General features: G+C 50.5%; 1 protein-coding gene across 1 annotated transcript; it reads left to right on the forward strand.

The window, feature by feature from the left end:
- The first annotated feature begins 849 nt into the window (after nt 1-849).
- Nucleotides 850-21372, forward strand: PTGS1 (prostaglandin-endoperoxide synthase 1). The gene is made up of 11 exons (XM_033123949.1): nt 850-967; nt 1059-1148; nt 7770-7886; nt 8265-8405; nt 8603-8746; nt 10654-10835; nt 10945-11028; nt 12734-12980; nt 15288-15574; nt 18849-18996; nt 20246-21372. Exons 1-11 carry the CDS (start codon nt 961-963, stop codon nt 20599-20601), a joined length of 1803 nt encoding a protein of 600 aa, XP_032979840.1. The 5' UTR covers nt 850-960; the 3' UTR covers nt 20602-21372.
- Nucleotides 21373-25947: the final 4575 nt, after the last annotated feature.

Consider the following 25947-nt stretch of genomic DNA (forward strand, 5'->3'; position numbering starts at 1 on the left):
TCTAGGATCAGTTTCCTCAGCTGTAAAAAAGAGGAGCTGGATGCTGGGATTCTGTCAATTCGGTAGGTGGATGTGAGTCCAGCTATAGCACTGACCCTGCCCCCAGCCCTAGAATCGGAGTTAGATTTTTGAAAAACATGGCTCCTGATAATTGAGCACCTACTATGTACTTGGCACTACATCAGAAAATTTGTGTGCATTATGTCATTGAATCTCACAATAACCCTCTGAATGGTTCCCATTATCCCTGTTTTATAGATGAGAACGCTGAAGACCAGAGAGGGTAAGTATTTGGTCCAGGTAACATAGCCAGTAAACTGTAGAGTCTGGATTTGAACTCAGGTCTCCTGGATTTGAAGCCCGTGTGCTCTTCAATTCTGGTGGCTGAGGCTCAGTCAGAGATATATTGCCGCAGAGGGCAGAGTCCAACCCCTGGGGGAAGTCAGTCTTCCTTGTTGGATCTGTTTGAAGGTAATGGGTTTTTGGTCCAGGAAACCATGTGCAGGCCAGGCTGTACTGCTCCTTTTCCAGCCCCTTTCTTCTCTGGGCCACAGGGTGTGTGATTCAGACCAGCAGCTTCTAGCCTGAGATACTCTCAGTTCTGCCGGGAAGCCCTCTGCATTGCACATTATCCCTGGGCTTCACTTTCCTATCTACCAAATGGACACAATTCTGACACCATCTTGCTTTCAAAGCTCAAGTGCCTCCAGAATCTCGGGTGCAAAACCACTTTAGTGGCAATCGTAGAATAATTAATAGAATGTCTTGGCTGGGGGCGGGAGCAGAGGAAGTAAGTGGGTGGTGGTGGCCGAGGTGACAGCCGGCTGGAGAGGTGGAGCCAGGGAATGGGGTGGGGAGGGGCCGGGCCAGGCTGGCCAGGCTGGCCAGCTCAGAGTTAGAGACGCTTGCAAGATTCCAGAAGTCTGTGTATCCCGCACCTATCCGCCGCTCCATGGCACCATGAGCCGTGAGTCCCGCCCCGTGCCTCAGGAAATCTCTTTACCTCCTGGTGGAGCCTTGAATGCCAGTCTCAGCCCTTCATCTCTCTCCCCCTGCAGGGCGGAGTTTCTCGCTCCAGTTCCCACTGCTCCTGCTGTTGCTGTTGCCGTCCCAGGTCTTAGCTGCGGACCCCAGGGAGCCCGCTCCAGGTAGGTGGCCTCCTTCCTTGTGCCCCGGGGAGCCCCGGGTCCTGCGCCTCTGGCAGGGCCCCTCTCCCTCCTCTCCTCTCCGCTAGCCAAGCTTCCCCTTTCTGTTCGCGGTGCCTGGGAGGGGGGAGGGAGCTTAGTCTGTTGGTGGGGTCGGGGCTCTCTGAAGACCCCTGGGGAGTGTGGCCTTGGCTAGGGGGAGCTCCAGGGCTCTTTTTGGGGTAAGGCAGACTGGACCTCTTGCTCACTTTGGAAGAAGGGACAGCCCCTTTCCAGACCCCTCACCTGTTCTGGGCCCCCAGTTCCCCAACACTTCCTGTGGGGGCCTCTTTTAGAGGAAGCAGCAGACACCGCTGTGGGGAAAGTGGGCTGGCGAGTTCCCTTTCTCCAGCCTCTAACTTTCTGGGGACCCATCCGGATTCCCAGCCCTGGTGGAGAAGATCTCTCCTGGTGACACATCAGTCATTCTGGGAAGGGAGGTGGAAATACATTTACAGAGCTGGGTGCTTCCCTGGACCTATGAGGCCCCCACTGGGCAGATGAGAAAACTGAGGCTCAGATAGGTGCCGTAACTCCCCCAAGCTTAGGCTCAGGTTTTGAATTTGGGTCTATCTGACTTTAGGCACTTTGCAAGGTCTTTGCACAGAGAGTTCCCCTACTCCCAAGTGGACCCTGATTTCATCAGGGTTTCATCAGCCCAAAGATGATGGGGAAAGTCAGATCCTGTAAAATGCCAACACCCCTGCCCCCCACCATGCATATACCAAGTTTGAGGTGAAAGAATTCAGCTCCTCCCTCAGCCAACCTCCCTCCCCCAGCTTACCGCTTCTGTGAGTGTGTACATGTGTGTGTGCATGTGTGTGTGCGTGTGTGTTCATGTGTGTGTGCATGTGTGTGTATGTGTGCACGTGTGCAATGCCTAGACACGGCTTCCTCCACCCCTGTAAGGCCCATCCGTCTCTGAGTCTCCTTTTCCCATCTGTAAAATGGGGGCAAGAGAAGGTGGGAGGGGGAGGCGTCTGAGCTTCCCGTTGTGATGCTCTGGCGATTTGGGGCTCAAAGGAGAGAAGAAAGGAATCAGACCACGTTTCCTGGGGGACGGGGTTTGAGTGGGTGGCTTTTGGGGAAGCCAGGGAGAGGATGGAGGGTGTTCTAGGCAAGACCAAAGGGTATGAGCAAAGGTCTAGTTCCTGGGAAGGAGAGGAGGCAGACTCATGCGGCCAGCCCTTCACAGTTGACAAAGCCCGGCTGGAGGTGTTCACTTCTTGGTGCTCACTACAGCCCTGCCAGGGAGAGGTGATGGGTCCATTCTACAGAAGGGGGCTCTGAGGCCCAGAGAGGTGAGCCCACTTGTCTGAGACCCCAGTAGCAGAGCCAGGGCTGCCTAGGCTGCCCCAGTGATGGGTCTTGTCAGCTCCTGGATCAGCCCAGCACTTCCTCTGAGGCTCGTTTTGGCCCCATCCAGGCCCTTGGGGTATCCACAGCTCACCCTGCCTGGCTTTCTGTGTCTGTTCTCTAGCCAAATGAGCCATGTTTTTTTTTTCTGTGCCATTTTGTTTTTTGCCTTTCTACTTATCTTTACATTGTTATATGTTTAAACGGAATGGTTGTTTTCACTCCACAAACATTCCCCAAAGTTTTCTTTATGCGGGTGTTTGGCTGGTCTCTGAGTCTAGAGACACAGAGTTGGGAAGAGCTCCCAGTCTGATAGGGGAGGCAGAAAATCCAACAGACTGTCATCCAAGGGGGTCAGGGCCATGACGGAGGGATACACAGGGGAGGGAGCAGTTGCCTCTGAAGCCTGAGGAATTGAGGGAGGCTTCTCAGAGGTGGTGACACGTCACCTGGACCCTGAGGAGGGTGAGTGAGCAGAAGCACTGTGAGAGTCTGTGAGGGTCTTCCTGGTGGAAGCAATGGTAGGAGCTGAAGCATAAAGTCTGAACCATGGGAGGCAGATGGAAGCATAGGGAACAGTGGGACAAAAGGTGGGTGCTGGCTGCCAAGGTGAGGACCGGGCCTTGGGCCTGAGGGTAATGGGGAGAGTGGTTGGGAGGGATGCCTTAGGGGTGAGACTGGAAGTGAGAAACCGTTAAGGACGGAGGCTTTTTCAAGGGTCAAGGAAAGAACGGTGACAGGTTGGGGATGGGGGCAGATGTTTGGCTGTACTTCCAAGTCTTTGGGGGAATTGAGGTCCTAGGCACCTGGGTACCTCCCACGGGAAGCCAAAGCCTGTGTTTGCCCCCAGAGGGACAGCAAATGCCGATCCCCTGGGAGATGAGGGCTGTACACGCACCTGAGGGCAGGCGGCGGGGGAGGATGTTGCTTCTGCCTCTTTTGTGGTGGAAGAGGTGGACTCCATTTTGGAGGGGAAGGCTGTGGCAGGGATCCTTACTGCTCAAGTTCATCCCCTCCAGCTCCTGAACTTGGCTTAGTGCTCTCTCCCTGGCTAAGAATAGGGCACGACCTCCGTGCCAGGTGGAGGGGCCTGCGGCCAGCTAACCCCGGCATATGGGGATGCGAAGTCCTCCTCGCTACCCGCTGCAGGCCGCCTGCTATCTATAGCCAGCTGTGTCTGTGGGCTAGGACACAGCTTCCTCTCCAGCTGCACTCTTCCAGCTGTGGGCCCAACTGTCGGAGCCTGGTGTGGTGGTGCCTGGCCTCTGGCTGTCAACCTGGCTGGGTGTAGGGACTGGGGCCCAGGTCTGGCTTGTCAGGGCCCCCCTTTCTTTCTCTGTGGCTGCCAAGCCCCTGGAGCTTCTCTAAATATTATTCTTACGGGATTTCAGTCCAGCCTCTTGTTGCCTGGCGCCTCTGCATCCTGGATAATTTGATGTTCCCCCACTGTGTCCGGAGCCTGACTTCTGGGCTGGGAGACATTGCCTTGCCTGAATCCTCAGAAAGTTCTGGAGGCAGGTGCTCCTGGACAGTCCTTGTCTGTGGGAATGTGTGCCATATGGGCATGCTGATCCAGCCCCCCTGTGGGGTGGCTTCTTCAAGTGGAGGCAAGTTACAAGGTTGTCTGCTGGTGGGGCTAGGGAGTCTACACTGACACAAAGAATGGAGAGGGATAGACGGTCTTCACTCAGAGGAGAGAAGAAGTGGGGGCATAAAGGCAGGTCTCCTTAGAGCCTGCCTGCTCCACCCACTTCTGGGATATACAGAAAAACGAGGCCCAGAAGGTGGAAGGGACTTGCCTAAAGACACACAGCCAGTAAAAGCAGCCACTCTCTGGCACACCTTTTCCCAGCACCTACTTGGTGCCAGGCCCTGTGCTGGGTCTGGGAACTCAAGACACCCTGCATCTCCCCAGTGCTCTTTCTTTTTATTTTTTTCTTAAAATTAATTAATTAATTATATTTTTAAGTGTGTTTTTCCAGGACCCATCAGCTCCAAGTCAAGGAGTTGTTTCAATCTAGTTGTGGAGGGAGACGCTCACAGTGGCCCATGTGGGGATTGAACCGGCAACTTTGTTAAGAGCACCGCACTCTAACCCACTGAGCTAACCGGCTGTCCTCCTCCCCCATCCCAGTTCTCTTTCTTGATGGCTTATTATACAAGGTGCCCTCCACTGAGCCCAGAACTGGGCTGGCATGAAAGCATTCGGGATTTAAGTTAGACTGAAGGAAGGCCTTCTTTTGTGAATAGATCCCAGAGATCTGGTGGTGGCAGGGGATGGTGATCCCTCTGGAGTTCTGATTTCATTCATGTAGGATGTTCGGGTTCACCTCAAAGGAAGGGTGACAAACCTTCTTCACCTGGGATCATTCCCAGGCTGTGGATCAAAGTGACTCTCCCCCACCCATCCCTTCCCCAAATCCAGGCCTGGAAACCTCTAGGAGGAGGAAGGGAGGGGAAGAGTGAGTCTTGGATCTGGGTTTTCAAAGCAGTGAGGCTTGGGTGAGTCTCCTGCCTCCTGAACCTTGCATGGGGGGCAGAAGGGGGGTGCGGAGGGCACCCACGCCACCTAGGGAGTGCTGCGCAGATAAGCTTGAGTGGTGGCTGTGCAAGGCTGTGGACAGGTCAGCTGGAGCCCTGGCTTCCCCGCTGTGGTGAGGCTCACCCCCAGGATAGCAGCTCCTAGTCTCCTCTCTGACACCCTGGGGCCCTCAGACAGCTGTTGTTCTTGCTGGGGAGAACTTTTCTTGCCCTGGGGCAGCTGGTGTTTATGGAAAGATTGTGCAGGAGGAGGGAGGGAAAGTTGGACAGCCGGTCCGGAGGGAGGGAGGGGCCTCCATTGGGCACACAGCCTCTCTTGGCAGGAGAGGGAGCTCCGCTGCCTGCTGGGGCAGGACTCTGGGCTAGGACAGGAAGCCTTCACGCTAGACTTCCGAGCCAGTGGCCCAGGGCTGGGAAGATGAGAGGTGTCTTTGCCCAAGCTAGAGGTGGCCAGTCTCCTCGCTTCATTTTATTAATTCCACAAACATTTATTGAGCTCTGGCCACCCTATCTGGATCCTTTGGGTGGCTGGTTCTCTCCAGGACCTGGGTTGAGCCCCAGCTGCTTGCATGGAGGAGAAAGTTGGGGAAAGTGTGGCTCCTTTACTTGGGGGCTTATGGTGGAGAAGAGCAGGCTGAAGTGGGACATGGAGCTGGGGTGAGAGACAGAGGGTGCAGTTAACATTCCTGAGATGCTTTCTGGGGGAGGCAAGGTGTGAGCTCAGGGGGGAGGATCAGGTCGATTTGGAGGAAATCTGTTAGGGAGGAGAAGCAGTCTGGGTAAAGGAAGAAGAACTTTCCGACTTTGGGACAAGGGACGGGTCTGCCACAGAACGAGCTGGAACGACTTCTTGAGATCCTTTTTAGATCCCCACTGTGGGAGGAGTAGGGAAACTTGGCCTGCTGGGAGGTGAGAGGGTCTTGTGTGCCAGCGTTGGGATCTGGACAGTGGGGCGCTGGGGCAGGTGAATTAAGCAGGTGAGCAGAGTGTCCTGAGTGGGAGGGATCAATGAGGAGAATTTCAGACTCCCGCGCCAGCTACGGGCATGGTCCTGAGGCTCCTTGGCATTGCTGGGCCTGTGGTTGTGGGAGGAGGAGGCTGGGTCCTGCCAGGTCCCTGCCCTGGGTCCTGCCTGCCTGTGTCAGCCTGATAAGGCCTTTCATCCAGCCTGCTTTCCATTGGCCCCTCCTCCCTACAGAATGGCATAAAGATGCCATTGTGGGGGTATGGGGAGTCACCAGGGCTTAAGCAAAACTATTTGCATGATTCTTGTGATTTGCTTCTTGTTTGTGTGTGTGTGTGGGCAGATGGCTGGGGGTTGGGGGTGAGGGTGTGGAGTATGAGGGGGTGGTGGTGCTGGAGGCCCTCTCTCAGGTGGGGGCCAGGAGGACTCTTGCCCAGGACCGCGGCTGTGAAGTGGGGCGTCAGGCTTTGCCCAGGGTCATGCCCTCTGATCACAGCGCCCTGAGATGATGTCCCAGGCGGTACCCTCTTGACCCTTTCTAATCAGTTGCACAAAGAGTAGAATTTCCCTATACCATATGCTCCGGGCCTAGATAAGGAAGTATGTCTGCAGAGGGGAGCCTGGCGTTTTCTGTGTGAGGCCAGGGAAGGAGCCCCTGCCAGGAGCCAGGAGTCCTGGGTCTGTAGGAGGCCCTGCTCTGTCCTGTGTCCTTGGCCAACTTTCCAGCTCTCTCTGAGCCTTGGTTTCCCCTGCTGAGCAGTGAATGAGCACCAAGCAAGCTCTGAGGAGTTTCTGACTTTGCTCTTAAAGAATCACTGAGGCCGTGCAGATATGAGTAAGGGGGCTGTTGTCGGTGAGATCAGGGTTAGACATACGGAGGGACTTCCTAGTGGGGGTTTCTCCAGGAGGCAGGGGCGGATGCTCAAGCTCCATTCACTCTCTCAGGAGATTTTTCCCGCCACATGTCTCTTGTTCCCTTGGTCCCTGACTTACCTCAAGGTCCTCAAGCCCAGACCCCCTGACGTGGGCCAAAGCTGGGCCTGTCTGGGATGGGAGCTGAGGCAGGTGAGATGCCCCTAAAACTAATACTCTGTCTTCGGGGTTCTGGGAAACCTTCCCCCTTGGACTTGATTGCTGAGTCCGTGAGGTGCAGCGGAAGTAAAGGGATGGGCAGTCGTCTGCTGTGACGTGCTGAGCGACCCCTCTGCGTTTCCTCTTAGCTGGCGTCTAGTCCCCGTCTGCAAGTGGTCATTAGGATACCTACTCTTCCTTCTGCTTTGTAAAAATAGAGGGCTGTTGGGTGATCTCATCTTCCTGGTCTCCAGGTGCCCAGAGGTTGGGGGCTGGTGTGAGAGAATTCCCCGCCTTGTCCCTTTCTGAACTCCACAAACCCTGCCCGTGGTGCTGGGCTCTGACTTGGCAGGAAGTGAACACTCTAGAAGCCTGTGGCTGCGGCATCTTATCAGCTGTTTCCTAGCCTTCAATGTCACAACCTGGGGCCTGGACTCTTCCCCTGCTCCCTTTTGGTGGCAGCAGGGAGGGAGGGGGGACTTCCCCTGGGGGCCCAGATGTGGGCCACGCTGAAGATCCAGAGAAGGGCCTAGAAACAGCAGGGCTATGGGAACAGAGAGGGCCCTTAGGGGAACCCTGAAGTCCAGTGAGTTAGGACAGCGCTGCCTCTGGCCCCAGCGAGAGATTTTCTCTGATCTGTTTCTTATCCGCAGTGAACCCCTGTTGTTACTACCCATGCCAGCACCAGGGCATCTGTGTCCGCTTTGGCAGTGACGGCTACCAGTGTGACTGCACCCGCACGGGCTATTCCGGCCCCAACTGTACCATCCGTGAGCTGGGCTCGTCCTCTGACACCCCCACTTACTGCCCTTGTCTCTGGCCATGGCCCCATTCTCTTCCTTGCCTGGCTTTGATCTCTGACACTGTCCCTGACTTCAGCCCTCACTCCCTGGTTCTGGGCTCTGTGGTGAGTCTTCACTACCAGCCTGACCTCATTCCCTGGCCCTGTCCCCTGTCCTCATATCTGGTTCTGGCTCTGTCATGTTTCATCACCCCCAAGGTCCCATCCTAACCGCAGCCCCCTGACCCCAGCCCCGTATGTTCTGCCCTGTTCCATTCTGGCCCTCGTTCCCAGTTCCCATCTCCCACTGGCTACTTCTGGTCCTGCCAGGAGGGCCCGACTGAGCGGCTCCCATTGTCCCCTGCAGCTGAGCTATGGACCTGGCTCCGGAATTCACTGCGGCCCAGCCCCTCTGTCCTCCACTTCCTGCTGACACATGGGCGCTGGTTCTGGGAGTTTATCAATGCCACCTTCATCCGAGACATGCTCATGCGCCTGGTACTCACAGGTGGGTGGCAGGTAGGCCCCCCCTAATCTGGAGGAGCAAAAAATACTGCTAGTTCTTGGAATTCTTCTGATAAGGGCAGTGGGTGGGGAGACTCTATGATGCCAGATAAAACAAGTCCAACCCAAGAGAAGGTGGTGGGGAAGGGGGTGTAACTGCGGGTGGAATCCCCTTGTCACCATGATTTTTGCCTTCTACAGCACGTTCCAACCTTATCCCCAGCCCCCCCACCTATAACTCGGCACATGACTACATCAGCTGGGAGTCCTTCTCCAATGTGAGCTATTACACTCGTGTTCTGCCCTCTGTGCCCCAAGACTGCCCCACGCCCATGGGGACCAAAGGTAATGGAGGTGGGGTTAAGGGCCTGGGGATCACAGGGGATACTCAGTTGTCTTTTTTGGGAAAAAGCAGGCAGAAGAGCAATTATTGACCCATTTTACAGACGAGTGGACCAAGGCAAGACATATGACTTATCCAGACGAGGACAGGGCTGGAGAATAAGGACAGGAGAGGGTGATGGGAGGTCTTGCCTGAGGTTCCCTAGAATGTCAGTGGCAGTCAGACTAGTGTTTCCATATTTCCAGAGTGCCTCTTTGCCTGAACCTTGTCTACTGAATAGGTGGGATCCTGCGGGGATGGGAGTGACTTACAAGTTGAAATGTAGGAGGGGAGTAATAGTGTGCTTTTTATTTGGTTCTTCACGAAGGTAAATAGTTTTACATGCTTCATCAGGGCAGTTTACATATAAAGTCCTGTTTCTTTTTCATTCGTTGCCCGCACCCTGCTTGGTCTCATTGGTAGGGGTCTTTCTCCTAAGGCCTTCTTCCCACTTCACTCCTGGTTGTCCAAACACCTGAGAGTTTACCCAGTTCAGAGCCATCAATTCAGCAGCAAGTACAGAGGACAACAGAGGTGTCAGTCCGCTGCTGCCATCACGGCCGTTCCCACCACATGGAGTCGCTGTTGAGCACTGGTCCTGTGCAGTCCCAAAGTTGTCTGCTTTCAAAGGTTTCAGAACTTTGCGGGACTAGTCCTTGCTCAGCGTCGTTCTGAGTGATGATTCCAGGTTAGGGGGTACAGACCACTCCCTCCAACTTCCCTTTTAGTGAATTCCCTTTGGTGTGCTTGTTAGCCTTTCCTGCTAGAGGAAACCAGTGAGCCATTTCAATCCCAAGCGATCTCTTGATCTCGATGGGCTTTCAACACTGAGCCTCACGTGAGGTATTTGGAAAGGATACCTTTACGAGAACACAAAAATTTAATTGTTCCTGTCGGCAAGCCAATTCATCTGGCATTGACATAATTAAGGAAGGCCTCGTAACATGTATTCTCATAAATGATACAGACACCTTCTTCAAGATGTCTTCTTGTCTTTACCCCAGACATAGAAAGACTGACGCCATTTAAAATAGGTTGGCAAACTCTAGCCTGCAGGTCAAATCCAGCCCACCCCTGTTTTGTAAATAAAACTTTATTGGAACACAGTCACATTTACTAAGGACTGCCTATGGCTGCTTTTTTGCTACAAGAGCCAAACTGAGTAGATGTGATAGAGACTGTGTCTTGGCAAAGCCTTAAAAATTGACTAGATGGATTTTACAGAAAAAGTTATCTGATCCTTGATTTAAAAGATACCATGTCACCAGTTCTCTGTCATGCTTACAGGATCTCATGCACTCCTCAAATCTGCTGCATAAAATAGGTTCAATTTGCCCCATTTTGTACATGAGGAAATTGAGAGATGAAATGACTTATCTATGTTCACATAGTAGATGGCACAGCCGGTTTCAAACACAGGCTTACATTGCTCCAGGGCCCAGGAGTCCAAGTTCTTTTCTTTTTTTCCCCTTTCTTCTCTCTTTTTGTTTAACTTCTTTTCTTTTTTTGTTTAACTTTTTCAAAGGTGCAAACATACCCAAAAGTTGAGAGGAAAGGATGATGTGTCCATCTCTGGGTTTCAAGACTTGTCCACAATTTGCCAATCTTATTTCATCTGTCTCCTCTTACCTTATATTTTATGGAGTAATTTAAAGCAAAGTCAAATTTCATGCCGTTTCACTCACGTATACTTCTAGGGGTTTCTTTTGGTAGAGAGGAGGCCAGGGACCACCTGTCGGGAGGGAGGTGGTCCTGTGGAGGCCTCTCTGGGCTTCCTGTGGGGACCAGTTTGGTGTGGCGAGCCCAGGAGGTCCTGGGTAGGAAGATGCAGACAGGCGGCAGCCACTGCTCTTTCCCACTTGCCATCCAGGGAAGAAGCAGTTGCCAGATGCCCAGGTCCTGAGCCGTCGCTTCCTGCTCAGGAGGAAGTTCACACCCGACCCACAAGGCACCAACCTCATGTTTGCCTTCTTTGCACAACACTTTACTCACCAGTTCTTCAAAACTTCTGGCAAGATGGGTCCTGGCTTCACCAAGGCCTTGGGCCATGGGGTGAGTATCTAGAAGGAGCTCAGGGTTTCTCTGGACCTAGCTGGGCACATGCAGGTTGTCGCCAGTGGGGCAGGACCCCGTGATCTGAGTGGGCTCTCTCTGTCTTCAGGTAGACTTCGGCCATGTTTATGGAGACAATCTGGAACGGCAGTATCAGCTGCGGCTTTTTAAGGATGGGAAACTCAAGTACCAGGTAGCGTTGGCCCTGGGGAGGAGACACGGGGAGGGGGCTTCCACCATTTTCCTTGGCAGAGGCTGTGGGGGGCCTGGGTGGTGTCCTGAGAGGGCCAGCTGCAGGAGCTGGAGGTGTGTGCAAGGACGAGAGACAATAAACCCTGGATAAGGTGCCAGACAAGAGAAGCAGACGGGGAGCAGAAGTAGCCTCTCCTGTCCTCCTGGGAGATGGATTTGAGGGCTTGACAGGAGAAGGGCATTTCCAGTTTGCTTTTGTTCATTTAATTATTCCGCTGTGTTAATTGGGAACGACGACGTGCCTGGCACAGGTGATTGAGCAGTGGCGGTGATAATTAGGGGCCCTGCCCTCGAGGAATTCACAGGCCATCAGGGTCCACAGACAAACAGTAAGATGCCAGCTCCATGAAGCCTTTTTGTCTGAACTAGTACTGTCTCATAGAAAAATAATGTGAACCACATATGTAATTAACATTTTTCTAGTGGCCACATTCAAAGGAACATGTGAAATTGATTTTAATAATACATTTCATTTAAACCCATATAGATCCAGAATATTATCATTTCAACCTGTAATCAATATACAAATAATTAACAAAATATCTCACATCCTTTTTTTCTCATGCTAAATCTTAGAAACCTGATTTATATTTTACACTTACAGCACACCTCAATTTGGCTGCCAAATTTTCATTGGCCATATGTGATCTGTATTTAGATTTCATAAAATTTACAGTTGAAGAAGTAGCTCCTCATGCCCCAGTTGCCCTAAGTGCGCTTAAAAGATTTTTCCAGTCGCGAAAGGATCAGTTTTAAAATTTAAATCTATGTTACGTAAAATAAAAAATTCAGTTCTTCATCGACACCAGCCGTATTTCTGGTTGCTCCATAGTTACACGTGGAGTGGCTACCACGTTGAACTGTGAAAATATAAACAAATGAAAACCGAAATAAAGAGTTCATGGCTGAATCCTTAGGGCTAAGAGCAGTACTTGGCTTATAGCAGGTCTTTGGGGTGTGTTTATGGAATGAATGAAGAAAGTGCCATATAATCCATTACACTTGGGATAACCACCACCAGGGAGAAGCCACGAGAGTGTTCAGAGCATGGGGAAGTCTTCCTTAGGAGGTTGCAAATAAACTAAGAGTTGCGTGAAGGTGGAGGAGGAGTTAGGGAGGGTAAGAAGGGGCTTTCCCGGCTGGCATGTGCTGAGCCTGGGAGAGGGGAAGGGGCTTGAGTGCCTCCGAAGGAGTGACAGAAGGAAGTGCTGCTGGATACCCGAGTGAGTGTGGGTGAGGATGGAGACATCTGTGGGGCCATGATAAGGATTTCTGATTGTTACAAGAGCAGAGAGAAAGGCCTTGGCGTAAAGCCAGGGTGTGATATTAGATGTGGGTGTTTTGAAGGATTGCTTGGGCTGCAGTGCTGAGACTGAACTGTTGGGGGACAGGAAAAGACACAGAGAGCCATTTAGAAAGGAGTCAGGATGGAAGATGAGGGTGGCTTGGAAGCTGGTGGTGGTAGTGGCGACAGAGAGAAAGGGACCCATTTTAAGAGACATTTAGGAGGTCGAGTCAACTGGCCTCGGTTAGGAAGGACGGGCGGTTCCCCTGTGTGATACAGGCGACTGTAAGTAGGAATGGAGGGTGTCAGCTGTGTCAGGTGCAGGTGCCCTGCCTCATTGCCACGTGGCCCCATCCCACAGGTGCTGAACGGAGAGATGTACCCGCCATCGGTGGAAGAGGCACGTGTGGTGATGCGCTACCCACGGGGCGTTCCGCCCCAGAACCAGATGGCTGTGGGCCAGGAGGTGTTTGGACTGCTTCCTGGGCTCATGCTCTACGCCACCCTCTGGCTGCGTGAGCACAACCGTGTGTGTGACCTGCTGAAGGCTGAGCACCCCACCTGGGGTGATGAACAGCTCTTTCAGACGGCCCGCCTCATCCTTATCGGTGAGGACTCCAAACCAGCCCTGTCCTGGAAGGTCATCCCCTCCGTCCCGAGAAGCAGGAGAAGGAGGACGTGGGCACAGAGCTGGGATTAGAATCCTAGCTCTTCTGCTTACTAGCTATGAGACCTGGAGCAGTTCCCTTCCTCTATGTGAGCCTCAGTTTTCAAATCTGGACACTGGGGATAATGGTTGTAAGGACTTGTTGAAATGAATGAGAATGCCCTCAGCACATAGTAGGTCTTCAGGAGATGGATGGCTGTGGTGGTTGAGGATTGGCTGGGTAACTTGCAGCCAATTCCATTCGCCATCCTGAGTCTCAGTTTCCCCACTGTACTGCACTCAGATGCACAGCACACAGTGACACTGCCGGTCTATGCAGTCAAACTCCAGCTCAGTTTGCCTAGCCTCAGGAATCCTCACGTTCCCTGCCCTGCATGTGTCTGCCTTCCTGGAGCTCGGTAGCTTCTGTGTGACTCAGGGACAGGATATTTTTGTGTCCCCTACGGGGGCGAGTCTGCAGCCTAAAATGTCAGATGGTTTCCTGCCTGGGAGCTTGGCCCCTGACACCCCTGTCCAGACCGTGTTCCCTCTGACTCAGTAACCCCCTTCCCTCATCTCTGGGCATCCCTGGCCGTGGCTGGTCCCAATTATAGTGCCTGATTCCTTGGAGCCTGGAAGAGCCAGGTATTGGGGATAGAAACAGCCTAAAGAAGAAGAAGGGGGTGGTTCTGAAGTCCCGACCTCGCAGAGACCTTGATCACAGAGGGCAAGTTCATGGCAGGCGGCTGCTCAGCATGCTGACTGGTGATGAAGCTGTGACCAGGGCACATGTAGCTGTACACCTAGGACTTCAGCTAACCCTCTCCAACAACCTTATGAACCACATATGGTGAAAATTAAGATTCAGAGAGGTTAAGTGAATTCTCCAAGACCACTCAGCAGAGGAAGACTTGACTTAGGTCTGGCTGCCACCAAGGTTCATGCTACTTCTACCACATCACAAGGGGGGCTCGTTCCTGAGTGGGGAGGGGTTGCATGCCTTAGTCTGAGCTTTTGTGATGTGTGAACATGGGGAGGAGATTCTCCCCTCACACTGACACCTTGGGGCTCCTGCTTGTCGCCTACACGTACTGACACTTCCTATTGTACCAGGCCCCGTGCCAAGCAGTTTAGATGCGTTTGTTCTCTACTCCTCCCAGCCACCCTATGAGTATGAACTGATATTATTATAAGACACATTTCTCAGATAAGGAAAGTGAGGTTCAGAGAGATTAAGTAACGCCGCTCAAGCTCAGGTGGCTAGAATTGGTGAGGCCAGGATTTGGACCCAGGTCTGCTGATTGCAAACCCAGTGGCTCCAGATCAATTTGCTGAAAGCCAATTTATCTAATGGCTGATTGGCCAAAATATCTGTTTCTTTTAGTATCTAGATGATCAGTTTTAATTTTGTTGTGGAATGTTCAATTTGCTTCTTTCCTGACTCTTTGCTTTGTAGCTGGTTACTGAGGGAGCAGAGGGGGAAAAATCTATGATAAGAATTCTGATATATAAGAACATGTAAGAAATACATTGGGGACTAGATTGACCTTCTGTCCTCAGTGTCCCTCTCTTGCTGCCACAGCAGCTGACAGACGGGTCTCTCCGAAGCTCCACATTCCCCTCCTGGGCACGCTGAGAACCCTAAGTTCACCTCCATTTTTCCATATTTTGTGGCCTCTCTAACTTTTTATTTTTTTATTTTATTGGGCAATATTGGGGAACAGTGTGTTTCTCCAGGGCCCATTAGCTCCAAGTTGTTGTCCTTCAATCTAGTTGTGGAGGGCGCAGCTCAGCTCCAAGTCCAGTCACCATTTTCAATCGTTAGTTACAGGTGGCACAGACCACCATCCCATGCGGGGAATTGAACCGGCAGCCTTATTGTTGAGAGCTCACGCTCCAACCAACTGAGCCATCCGGCCGCCCCTCCAACTTCTTTTAATTGGCTGTGGGAGGGTGGTCACCCAAGGCTCACAGAACCAGTTCTCAGACACTTCCTTTGCATGTTCTGGTTAGTGGGGCCCACAACCTCCCTTCGGAATGTAGGAGCCGGTGGCGGTCCTAATTTGGGACGTCAGTCCAACTGGAGACAGAAAATTCTGTTTTCACACCTCCCTACAAAAAGCCAACGTGAACGTGGCCAAATGAAATGAAACAACAGTAACAGCAATGAAGAAGCAAAAGCAAGCACTTTTCAGGAACTGGCCTGCTTGCCAAGCCAGGTGACTAAATCGCTGTGCTCTGTTTATCCTTCCCCCATACTCCCTCCCAGGAGAGACCATTAAGATTGTGATTGAGGAGTACGTGCAACAGCTGAGTGGCTACTTCCTGCAGCTCAAGTTCGACCCAGAGTTGCTGTTTAGCAGCCAGTTCCAGTACCGTAATCGTATTGCCCTGGAGTTCAACCAGCTATACCACTGGCACCCGCTCATGCCCGACTCCTTCAAGGTGGGCGCCCAGGAGTACAGCTACGAGCAGTTCCTGTTCAACACCTCCATGCTGGTGGACTATGGGGTCGAGGCCCTAGTGGATGCTTTCTCTCGCCAGATAGCCGGCCGGGTAAGTCTCAGAGGAGCCTTGGTGAGGGCAGGTGGGCTCTGGGATCCAACAGACCTGGATCCAAACCCTGGTTTTCTTTTCTGTAAAATGGGGACAGTGTTGCTCCTACAAGGTGGTTGTTAGCATTCCTTCGTTCATTCTCTTGTTCTTTTGTTCATTCAGTAACACCAGGCATTGGTCCAGCTTCTGGGGTTATAGTCATGTGAACAAGACCAGTGTGCTATTTGGGTCTTTGTCCTTTTAGCACTTACACCTTAGAAGGGAGCACTCGTCATATGACAGCTATTATCATTTGAGTACTTACTATGTGGTAGGCACTGTGCCAAGTGCTTCTCTGATGCGATCAGAATTAGAAGAACATGTTAGAATCCACAAAACAGAAAGCCCGCAGTGCTCTGGGAACTCGGAGAGGGTCTTCTGAGCCAGAGTTAGGGACTGTGGGTAAGGAAGGGAAGTCTGAGCAGAGATCCAAAGGATGGATAAGATTCTCCCGGGGAAAGAGGCAGTGTTAACGGTGAGGGGTGACGACGTTCCAGGTGGAGGGGACAACATGGCAAAGGCCTGGGGTCAGAGGGCATGGCAACTTGAGGGCCAGGAGGACATTCAGGGTATGGTAATATATCTGAAAGTGCCTGCACGCAGTAGGTCTATTAAATCACAGCCTCTGTTTGGGGCTGCATGTTCCCCCTACTGATCCATATGTTGAAATCCTAACCCCCAGTACCTCAGAATGTGACTGTAGGTGGAGACAGGGTCTTTAAAGAGGTCATTAGGTTAGATGGGGTCTTTGGGTGGGCCCTAGTCTGACCAGTGTCCTTATGAGAAGCCAAGACTAGGATGTAGACACGTACAAAGGGAAAACACTGGGAGAACACGGCCATCTATAAGCTAAGGAGAGAGGCCTCATGAAACCAAACCCGATGACTCCTTGATCTTGGACTTTTAACCTCCAGAGCTAAGAGGAAATACATTTCTGTTGTTTAAGCTGTCCAGTTGGTGGTACTTTGCTATGGTGGCCCTAGCAAACTAATACAGGCTTTTCCCCAGGAATTCCTAACCAGCTCCCTCCTCTTCCCCACATTTGGAAGCTTCCATCTCAGCTCCTCTCATCCCGTTATGCTCTAATCCTTGTCCTATCACGAAGTTGTGGTATCATATGAATTGAGGTTTCTTCCTGGTAATTTGACTGAAATTGGCATATGCTGCCACCAATGAGCAGCTGCTGGCTGCTTTGCAGGTGCTTTTTTCTGTGGGGACACAGACAAGAACAGAGACAATAGCTTTTGTTTGGAGCTACGGTTTCCAAAGAATTTTCAAGGAATGACCATGATGATGCGTATGAAAAGCCCTGCTATTTTCTGGCACAAGGGAGAAGGGCAACAGAAGTGTGTTGACTCTCTGGATTTTAAAGAGAGTGTGGGAAGTGATAAAACAGGGCTGATAATCACCATACATGGCCTGCACCTTGGCGTCATCATGTGACAACGTTGTGATATCTGCTTTGCATACTTTATCTCGCTTATTTCACCACAACCGTATCAAGTGGATGCTCTTACCTCCCCCATTTTTGCACAGGAGGAAACTGAAATTTAGCTTCAGTAACTTGCCCAAGGTCCCTGTGTTAGTTTCCCACGGCTGCAAAAGAACCACAAATTCGGTCACGTTAAACAGCAGAAGTTGATTCTTTCACAGTTCTGGAGGCTGGAAGTCCAAAATCAAGGTGTCGGCAGAGCTGTGCTCTCTCTTAAGGGGAGACTCTGTTCCATGCCTTTCTCTCAGCTCCTGGTGTTGCCAATAATCCTTGGTGTGCCTTGGATTGTAGGATCATCACACCAAGACAGTGCTCTCCCTGTGTCTCTGGTGTTTCCTTTTCTCAGGACAACACTTATTGGCCTAGTGACCACCTGAATGGAATGTCACCTCAACTTGAGTACATCAATTCCAGATATGGTCACATTCATAGGTGCTGGGGATGAGGAGTTCAACATATCTTTTTGGGTCACCCAGGTCAACCACAACAACCCCACAGCTTGTAAATGGTGGAGCCGAGACTGGGACCAGCCTCTGACAGCTTTGATCCAAGGTGTACAATTTCACCCAAATATGCTCTTCCTCTTTCCCACTCAATTATGTATGTTCTATCCAAATTCTTTCTTAAGGATTAACGTTTTCAATTCATCGGAACAACAGAGTTTTCTTTAGACCAATGCTCCTTAACAGTTATGAATCAGAGTTTTTTTTTCTAGAGCTTTCTTTATCTCACCAGGTTACCTGGGCTTTGAGACCCATTGTCCCTTCATTCACAAGATATTATACCACCCATTAGTCTTGGAGTTAAACTCCAAGTTTAGTTAAGCTAAATTTGTTTATATATATTATAGTTTTCATGGCAAGATTTCAGCTCCCTCCTTGCTAGCTTATGACGGTTCCCTTCCCAGCAGGAAGGAGAAACAGATATAGTCACTTGTGTTCCTGTGAGTGGATTTATCTGGTCGGAACGGAGTGACTTGATACTCTGTCTTCTACTTTCTAGGCCTGAGTTTCTGTCCTACTGGTGGCCGGTTACTAGGGGTTCACTTTTTAATACTAGATGCTCAGTAAATTTTGTGGAATCTCAATACTATAATACAGCGAATGAAAGCAATAGCAATAGGTTCCTTGGTAGAATCCCTTAAAAGAGCAAACATCTCTGTTCTATGACAAGAACTGATTTGGAGAATGACAGACACATGTTAGTTCTGACAGGTATGATTTTAAAAATATCGTGGGAAAGCCCTAAAATTTTGGCCTCTCAAGCGAATATTCGTCCATCCTCCCGTTTCCAACACTTGCCAGCTCAGAGAGCCTTCTGTCCCTCCAAATTTCATTTCCAAAGCTGGAATGCCTGTCCCCTCTGCTTGAGCTCTTGGCTGTGACCATACTGGCCATCTCCGCTGCAGAGTCCTAGTTGCTAAACCTAATAGTTCCAGAAGCTTCCTTAACAGGATGTTGGGGCTTCTCACCTAAATTCAAAGGGCTTGGGAACAGTGTGGCTGGTGAGCCACTACAGAGGTCCTCTTGGCCCACTCCACACTTTGAAGATGAGGAAGCTGAGATTCACAGGGGTCCCTGAGAAAGCATGGAGTCGCAGGCCTGCTGTCAGGTCCCCAGCATGGTGAAGGTTAGGCTGAGACATGCTCTCCGTCCTAGCTCAGGAAGGACTCCCGACTTGAAGTTCTTCTCCAGGACAGTGTGGCCCGGCTCTCAGACCATAGCTGTGTTTATCTCTTGGCAGATCGGTGGGGGTAGAAACATAGATCAGCATGTCCTGTACGTGGCCATGGATGTCATTAAGGAATCTCGAGAGCTGCGGCTGCAGCCCTTCAATGAGTACCGCAAGAGGTTTGGCATGAAGCCCTACACCTCTTTCCAGGAGTTCACAGGTGAGCAGCTGCTTCCTGAATGTGATCCCTGCCCTCAAGGGACTTGCACGAAAATGAGGGAGACATCGAGGAAACACAATGGGCCAATCCCTGTAGCCAGCACTGTGATTAAGACTACAGGGGGTGTGGGATGACAAATAACCCCACCTGAGGTTACATTCCCACCTGAGGAGAGAAGGTGGCTTCTCAGCTGGGTCGGAAGGATAAATAGGGATTTTTCCAGATAAAGAATAGAGGGAAGAGCATTCTAGGTAGAGGAACAGAAAGTACAAACGCACAGAGGTCATAAAGAATGAGTCTACCAGGGAGAATAGCCATAGGTGTGGCTGGAGTAAGGGGTTTATGTGAGGTGGGCGGGGGTTAGTGATGGAAGGTTGGGAACAAATTGTGTAGAATCTTGGATTCTATGCTAAACATTTTGGGTTTTACTCTGTCTAGTGGTTCCTAAATACCCATTTATGGACCAGCTACCTAGAACCACTTAGGAAACTGATGAAAAATACCAAATCTTAGATGTCTCTCCCAGATTCTGATTCGGTAGGGATGGGTGGTGCCCAAGACTCTCTCTCTCTGTGTGTGTGTGTGTGTGTGTGTGTGTGTGTGTGTGTGTATACTGTTGTTCTTGTTATTGCTGTTGATGATCCCCAGCTGTTGGGCAGCCAAGTTTGGGAACCCTTGTTATAAACAATGGAGAGCCTGAAGGGTTTTGATGAGGGTGTGACACAACCCATGACTGTGTACACACCAGTGTCCCGCGGAAGGTGGATTTGAGGAAATAGGTGGGGAAGCTCAGTGACAGTCTGGAGGGGTGGAAAGAACGCTGTCACTCAATCTCTGTGTGAGCTCGGACTCGTTACATTACATCTCTGAGTTCCATTAGAAGGCAGGGTCTTAGACCAGGATAAGGCCTTAAAACCTGCCTGTGAAGGAAACAGATGGGTCGCTTCTCCCTGCTATGCTGATCAGGTCATTAGGGCACAGGGAAGTCAGATGAGTTGCTCAAGGTCACATGCTGCTTGGGGCAGAGCCAGGCCCTTGACTCCTTCTTCAGTAGAGAATTCCTTCCCTAGATGCAGCCCTGGAGAAGGGTTGATCAGCCAGGCCAGATTTGGGGGTATGTGTTCCATTGCTTAAGTTGTTCTGAAGTTTCTTATTCTTCCCAGAAAAAGATGGACCTGGAAGTTTCCCTCCCTAGATTAACCTTAATGGATGATATCGTGATTCTGACTGTAGCTTCTCCACCTTGTAGGAGAGGAGGAGATGGCAGCTGAGTTGGAGGAGCTATATGGAGACATTGATGCCTTGGAGTTCTACCCGGGACTGCTTCTTGAGAAGTGCCATCCAAACTCCATTTTTGGGGAGAGTATGATAGAAATTGGGGCTCCCTTTTCCCTCAAGGGCCTCTTAGGGAATCCCATCTGTTCTCCTGAATATTGGAAGTCGAGCACATTTGGTGGCGAGATGGGCTTCAACCTTGTGAAAACAGCCACACTGAAGAAGCTGGTCTGCCTCAACACCAAGACTTGTCCCTACGTTTCGTTCCGTGTGCCCGACCCCCACGAGGACGATGGCCCTGGGGTGGAGCGGCCATCCACAGAGCTCTGAGGGGACAGAGCAGCAGCGTTCTGGAGGGGAGAGTTTTGTGCTTGTCTTTCCAGAATGCTGAGGCCAGGGGTGACCGTCTGAAGCGTTGGGTTTCTAGTTTGGCACCGAGAGTATCAGGGTTGACATTTCGAACTTCGTGTCTTTCCCCCATTGTCTGGAATACCATGGTCTTGTTTGTCATTCTAAAGTACTGAACTCCTGGTTAACCATCTAGAATGTGAGGAGTGGGTCTCATTGGCACGCCCAAACACTGGGCTTCTGGCTGACACCTAGAATGTCCGATATCTGGTTGATGTGGAATATAGGCATTCGAGGATGTGGCGCTCCTGATACCATCATGTAGAAAGTTAGGGGATTCTAATTTTGCATTCTAGGATTTTGGGGGACTGTCCAGAATGTTGACTTTCTGATTGGCAATCTAGAAGGTTGTGTTGCCGGTTGTAGGTCCAGAATAGTGGCTGGTGTGCTAGATTAGTCCTGGGCTGAATGTCTAGAATGTTGATTTGATTCATTTTCCTGTTCAGTGAGCTAGCCACAGAGCAGGAGAATCTAATGAATGTCTAAGAAGAATGTGTTGCCTGAATCTGTGCCTGCACTGAGGGGCCAAGGAGGTGGGGTGTTCTTGGGGCCCCAACTTAGACCTTGGTCTGAAGATACAGAGGGAGCAGGTGGGCTTTTTCCAGGCCATCGGTTGGAAGCAACTGGAGCTCTGTCTCCGTCCAGGTCTTGACTCACGGCAGCTGTTTTTCATGAAGCAAATAAAATTCTTTTTCCAAATTGCCTGCTATGTATCTCTTTTGATTCCATCCCTAGAAGCAGAGGCAACACTAACGTGACCTTTCTCCTAGCCACAGCACGGGGCTTTCCACTGGGACCCCTGGGGCTTGTGACTGTCTAGAACTTCTACCATTGATGCTTCATGTACCCCCAGAGGCTAGGCATTACCTCCTCCAGGCTCTCCTAAAACACACGACTCCCCAACTGCAGGACTTGTGGCATTCAGCTCCCACTGTCTGATTAAAACAACTTCCTCTCTTACAGAGCCTACAACAGAGATGAGAGGCATCTGTGTGCCAACTTTACACATTTAATTCTCATTTATTCTCACCTCAACAGTAGGTAGGAGGTGTATAAAAATCCCCATTTCAAAACAGAGGAAACCGAGATTCAGGGTGGTCACGTGACGTGCCCCACAGGTGCCTGAGCCAGGTTGGGACTCAGGTCTGGCCGAGTCTAGAGCTGTGCTCTTTCTCCCATCCAGCTTCCTCTTGCTTCCTGGTTTGACTCAGTTCAAGGCCCGAGCTTGCCTGTCTGGCTCAGGGTCAAAGGCAGAAGTTGGGGTGAAGCCTCCAACTTACTTCTGTGCTATTTGTTCGGTCACAAATATTTATTTTCCTCACCGCCTACTACACACCAGTTATTGTCACAGGGTTGGGGTTGCAGCAGTGAGTGATCAAGACAGATAAGGCTTCTGCAGGTATGGAGCTCACATTCCAGTGGGGGTAGAGCAGATGAGAAACAAAAAAATAGTAAGTGTGATCTCCCTTCGAACTCACTTTTCTCTGCCCTCCGAAGCTTAACACCTGAGCACATGACCCTTTCACCAGCCACACAGACCCGCATAGCCAGCAGAGAGAGAGGAGAGGTAAGGGAAGAAGTTGGGAAAGGTCCTTTGTGCGCTGCACTTTGGGCTTTGGGCTTTGGAGATCCTTGGGAAGAACAATGTCCCAGAAACAATGGAGGGCGGTGAATTGGAGTCCAGGCTTAGGGGCCCTTGTCTTATAGTCCAGAAAGCCCTTGTTTCTCTTTCATTGGCTGTAGTGCCTCCATTCCCTCCTGGCCTTGTTGGATGCAGAAAATGCAGTCTTTCCCTGCTCCCCCAGTTGCTCTGCTCTGGAAGGATTGTTGGGTGCTGGAAGTGGGCATGGACTGCTTGTGTCTTGTCTTGCTTGCCTGCGTCTATTTCCTCTCTTCTGCTAATACCCCTACTTTGCCTGAGAATCTTCCCTCTCTTGTTAATTTCAGTCTTGGTGGCTCCATCATGAGTCCCGTCCAGGCCAAAGGGTGGGCCTGCGACTCAATCCCAGCCAGTCAAACACCCTCTCCTTACAAATCGTCCCTGAGTGGAGGCTGAGATGACTGACTCCGATCTATCCCCACAGCTGTGCTCTGAAAAGCCTGTGCATTTGTTCCCGCTTCCAAGATCCCCAGGGATGTTTCCTAACCTCAGGACTTCAGCTTTTCCTTCCACCTGGGGGATGCGCCATGAATCCCCATTTCACTGAAATGGATCAGAGTATGCCTCTGCTGCTTGCAACCAAACCTTAATGGCTTTGAGGTGACAGAAGCACACTGATGGCTCTGGAGGGAATTTTGATCAGCAAAGACACAAACAAACTAGTGCGTTAGAAAGAGTACCCTCGGGTAGGGTGGATAATAGAGAAGGAAGAACCAGAGGCTGGAAGAATGGTGGTGAGAAGGCTGTGGCCCTGGTCCAGCAGAGAGATGATGGCTCCCGGGGCCAGGTGAAGGGCTGTGGATGGAAGGATGGGGTAGATTTTAGGAGTTGTCTTTTCTTGAATGCAGCTGCCTAGATTGGATGGACTTTGTTTTGTATGGACAGCTGTGTATGAAAATTTTGCAAATGGAAACTTAGGTCAAATGCACGAAGAAGGCTTTTTAAAGTCAAGGATCTTAATGCTCATAATATGAATGCCCACTCCTGGGAGTTTGCTTCGGTGGGTGTGATGGTGAGTTTTACGTGTCAGCTTGGCTGGGCTACAATTCTTTAATCAAACCCCAATCTCGATGTGACTGTGACTGTATTTCGCAGGTCTGGTTAACATCTATAATAAGTAGATGAGATTACCCTTGGCAATGCGGGTGGGCCGTAGCTAATCAGTTGAAAGGCCTTAAGAACAAAAACTGCTTCAAGATACACAGAAGACAGCATCAACCGATATAAGACAGCATCAACTCCTGCGTTTTCAGCCCGGTGGTCTGCCCTGTGGATTTCACACTTGCCAACCCTGACAATTGTGTGAGCCAATCCTAAAAATAAAGCCACACACACACACACACACACACACACCCTACACATAGGTCCTTTTGGTTCTGTTTCTCTGGAGAAGGCTGACTGATACAATGGGCGATCCATTCAAGGCTGTCAGCACAAACAACAGAACATCCTCTAGCCCATTGACACAGGAAGGAATTTATTATAGGACATGGCACAGCTCACAGAAACACTGGCAGGACTAGAGGATTAGGCTCTAAGGCTTGATATGCAGGAGCAGCAGCCACCACACAGGCATCCCAGCTGTCTCGCTGGGATGAACCCAGACCCCACTACTGCTGCCCCTGAAAGCTGGCTGTTCTGCAGCCACCCTGGCTAGAAAATGGGTTCATTCTGCACGGCGCCCACTTCCCCACTTTTCTCTACTTGGAATTAAAGTTATTCTTGTTTTGCATCTGATTGGCAGAGCCTAGCTCACGTGCCTGCATTCCAACTCCAAGAGAGGGTGGGAAAGAGAGTTTTCTGGCTTTCACCTTGGACAGGAGACACCCATCATGTGAGAAATTCTCCCCCCACCCCGGGGAGGGTGTTCAAAGGGCCTGGGGCACGTGGGTGGTCTACCTCAGTGGGTCTGTGTTTTCACTTCTGTTTTGCCTCTGTGGGCCTGCGCCCTAGAACACCGCCAGAACAGCACAGTGGCACCACTGTTGACCTGGCAACCTCTCAAAATAACTGCCAACGAAGAACTTGAGAAGTCGAATTATGGAAGTACAGAGTAGCAGAGGGCAAAGACTGCAGAGCACACTGCTAACGAAGTCTGAGTAAAAAAGTGTCAAAAATGTCAGGCGTGCCTACAACCCACTTTTCTACTGAATCATGCTTGCCCATAAAAATGGACTTTAAACTAAAATAGCTTTGTGTGAATGACCAGAAGGAATATTAAAACTTCAAAGGTGCCTTTACAGGGCACTATTCAGGGAATCACAATGAAACACTTTTCCTCACTATCTTACCTGCTTGTTATGTGTGTTTGACTTCCTCCCAGGTTAGGTCTTAATACTTTTTTACTCTCAATTTTGACCAAAAGTCCTTTGGTTAAAAGGACCTTTGAGCCATTTGCACAACTTCAGGCTTTGTATTTTGTGTTTTAAGGCCACGGGACAGGACATTTTTGCAGATTTCTGTGGCAGGTCCCCCCACCTCTTGGAATATAACATACAACAGAGTGCACTAATCTTAAGTGCATGTATTTTTACATAAGTATAAACCCAAATAACCACCAAAGAAATCAAGATACAGACTATTTCCTGCACTCTAGAAGGCTTTTTTGTGCCCCTCCCCAGCAAAAACCTCCAATATACGCGTACAACCCCTATCCTGGCTTCTGTCATCGTTAATTAGTTTTGTCTGCTCTTGAACTTCATTTGAATACCGTCACACAGTGTGTCCTTTTTTGGGTCTGACTTCTTTTCCTCCACATGTCTGTTGACATCATGTTGCTGTGTGTATCAGCAGTTTGATATTCTGTATTGCTGTGTAAATATTTAACGTATACCATCATTGATTTTTCTCGTCAACTGCAGGTGGACATCTAGGTTGTTTGCATTGTTTGACCAGGATGAACACAGCGGCTCTTTGGCAGGTTTTAACCTTTATAATAAGGGCTCTATGTAAAACGTCATCTTTTATACACATTCATTATGGGATATGGTTCCTGTTCTCCATTCAAAATCCCCTGCTGTGTCTCCTCTTGCTTGATGGGTCCTGGAAAGAGAAAATGTGTTTACTAGTGTGACATGCACCATTAGAGAAGGGAAAGGAAACATATATTTATTAAGAGCTTACTCTGTGGCCTGTACTTTACCTGTCCACTTCATTAACTCTTACTCACAGCCCGGTTGAAAGATTTCCTGTTTCACAAAGGAGGAAATTGAGCTGCAGAAAAATTAGGTGACCTGTTCCGAGTCAGACAACTATGAAGTGTGGGAGGCAGCAGTGACATTCCAGTGTGTGGCCGATTTCCACCATGTACCCTGTTCAAGATCTCCAGGACCAGAACCACAGTAGGGTCGGGAGAACGGAGGGTGGAAGGGGCAGCGGTGGGCGGGCACTGGTGATGTTAACACACTTCTAGATGATTCTGTTAAGAAGCCTTGAATGAAGACCTCTGTACTGTATCATGCTGTCTTCTGGTCATTCTCTCCCACTTTAGATAAGGGACATTTCATTTTCTCTCCATGACTCACTTTTTCCAGGCTCGCTATCTCTTTTCTGATCTGTGACTCGCACTCTGGCCAGCACAAATGATGTTCACGGAAAACTGGTTCCCT

The sequence above is a fragment of the Rhinolophus ferrumequinum genome, chromosome 12, assembly GCF_004115265.2.
Source record: "Rhinolophus ferrumequinum isolate MPI-CBG mRhiFer1 chromosome 12, mRhiFer1_v1.p, whole genome shotgun sequence".
Classification (NCBI taxonomy): domain Eukaryota; kingdom Metazoa; phylum Chordata; class Mammalia; order Chiroptera; family Rhinolophidae; genus Rhinolophus; species Rhinolophus ferrumequinum.

Excerpts from the sequence above, each read along its gene's own strand:
- PTGS1 (XM_033123949.1), top strand. Across the intron at positions 8,406-8,602 it reads CATGCGCCTGGTACTCACAG|CACGTTCCAACCTTATCCCC; the intron begins GTGGGTGGCAGG and ends TGCCTTCTACAG. Across the intron at positions 12,981-15,287 it reads GGCCCGCCTCATCCTTATCG|GAGAGACCATTAAGATTGTG; the intron begins GTGAGGACTCCA and ends ACTCCCTCCCAG.